The sequence below is a fragment of the Propithecus coquereli genome, unplaced genomic scaffold (genome assembly GCF_000956105.1).
Source record: "Propithecus coquereli isolate 6110/MARCELLA unplaced genomic scaffold, Pcoq_1.0 Scaffold362, whole genome shotgun sequence".
Classification (NCBI taxonomy): Eukaryota; Metazoa; Chordata; class Mammalia; order Primates; family Indriidae; genus Propithecus; species Propithecus coquereli.
In genome coordinates this window covers 2,134,169-2,136,275 of record NW_012149308.1, presented here as the reverse complement: position 1 = coordinate 2,136,275, position 2,107 = coordinate 2,134,169, and the positions used below count along the sequence as shown (strand labels likewise).

The window sequence follows — 2,107 nt, the reverse complement described above, 5'->3', positions numbered from 1 at the left end:
TGTGTTTTCTGTATTTTTTTCAACTTTAAAACATGGATCGAATAAATGTACATGACTTCTTTTGGTTATGTAGTGTAGTAAGAGATATATTTGTTAATTTTTTAAATTCAAGAGCAGTAAATTAAAAGTTCACATTTTTATACACATAAGCAAAATTTTATTTAATATGGTCACCAGAAAGAATTTGTTTTAAAGATTATCTTTGAAAGATATTGCAATGTAGCATATGTACACTCTTTTATAGTTCGAGACCGTGTTCGGACAAAAATGGAACGTGACATCTTGGTAGAAGTTAATCATCCTTTTATTGTCAAGTTGCATTATGGTGAGTTGTGAACCACCTCCCACCTCATCCCATCACCTCATCCCCCACTCCCTGAGTGTATTCAGCTATACTAATGTGTATAAATACATATTTGTATGTGTTTAGCAAGTCATAGAAATTAAACCATTATTTCTTAGACAAACTTTAGAAACTTTTAATGCATTTAGCTTGTTTTTTTAAACATTATAAAGTTAGTTTCTCAGTGGTAACCATAGGAACAGGTAATGATAATCATTGCTTTGTATTATAATAGTAATTAATAATAATGTACCAGCATTTTATAGTCTATCTGTATTAGCCCAACCTAAAGGTAAGAAAGATCAAAGTCCTAAAACTGTTATCACCATTCTTTCTCCCAAAGCTATGTGCTTTTCCTCAGTGGGTAAAAAGTGTGGTAATTCTTATCATGTGTAATTAAATCTCATCAACCCACATTTTTTCTGTAGTTAGTGACATGGTTTTTGTACTTTATTTTATGGTTAAGTAAGTCTTTTTTCCATTGTGAATTTTTCTTATGGATCACGTGTTTAGAACTATATTGTATTCCTGAGACACTTTTGCCTGTAGAAAATCTAGTGGTTTCATAATAAGAAATGCATTTAACATTTCTACATGGAAACTAAGAGAAATCAGTGGTTTTCTTCTGAGTTAAAATAAGTTTAGATCTGTGATAGAATTATTAATTTGCTAAAAATATTCATTTGTGAATGACCTAATGTAAGTCTAAAAAAATAAATTACAGTGGATTAAATGGAAATTTTCATTTCTTCATTCAGCTTTTCAAACCGAAGGGAAGTTGTATCTTATTTTGGATTTTCTCAGGGGAGGAGATTTGTTTACACGCTTATCCAAAGAGGTATATAATTAATCTCTATTTTAATCTATTTATATGCATCCTGTTTCAACTAAAGCTTTGTTATAGTTCAGTATTATGCTTATTGTATTTTCTCTAGTGGCACAAGACTCTTACAGTGAAGAATCTGAGTGAAAAAGAGTTCTTTTGCAATGTTTTGAATTTATTCTGAAAGCAGGACATTAAATTGACAAGTAAACTATATTTGTCTTAAACCCTGCTTCTTTTATAGTTTTTTCAGCAGCAGTAATATGTTGACAAGATATCTTTAAACAATTAGTATTGGAAATTCAGCATGCATTTTAAGGATCATTTTTCATTTCTAAAATGTTACTGTGGTGAGACAACAGTGGCACAACCTAAATATAGTTGTTTCTTAATAAAATGTAAGATAATTTCTCCCACAGTACATAGTTAGTATTTAGTAAGTGACTGGTTGACTGATTAGATAATTTCGCAAATTCCTTTCGTGAGCAAACTGTGGATAAAGCTATGTATAGTTAGCATATTTATACATTTTTTGAATATTTAAACTCTAGAGTGGGACTTTAAAAAACACAGACAGAATAAAGAGAGAAAATTATTGTTTTATTTTAGGTGATGTTCACAGAAGAAGATGTCAAATTCTACTTGGCTGAACTTGCACTTGCTTTAGACCACCTACATAGCCTGGGAATAATCTATAGAGACTTAAAACCAGAAAAGTAAGGAATCATGCTACTAAGCTGAATACAATGCAATGTAATTATTTAGCAGGTTATAAAAGATCAGGTGATTTCATAAAACTCCCACAGCATTGCATCAGAGGGCCTGTGCTGCACATCTCTGCTAACACTATGTATTTTCATACTTTTTAAATCTAAATTAACCAAAAAATATTATATTCTTTTTATGTGCATCCTTTGATTTTTAATAAGATTGAAATCTAT

At 30.1% G+C, this 2,107-nt stretch overlaps 1 protein-coding gene across 1 annotated transcript in view; it reads left to right on the top strand.

Annotated features, from left to right (window-relative positions):
* The window catches only part of RPS6KA3 (ribosomal protein S6 kinase, 90kDa, polypeptide 3), a 116,620-nt gene that overhangs the window by 70,344 nt on the left and 44,169 nt on the right, over window positions 1-2,107 (top strand). Inside the window, exons 5-7 of the mRNA XM_012651678.1 lie at window positions 245-325; window positions 1,102-1,181; window positions 1,776-1,882. Coding sequence (XP_012507132.1) covers window positions 245-325; window positions 1,102-1,181; window positions 1,776-1,882 — 268 coding nt within the window. The remainder of the gene's footprint in view (window positions 1-244; window positions 326-1,101; window positions 1,182-1,775; window positions 1,883-2,107) is intronic.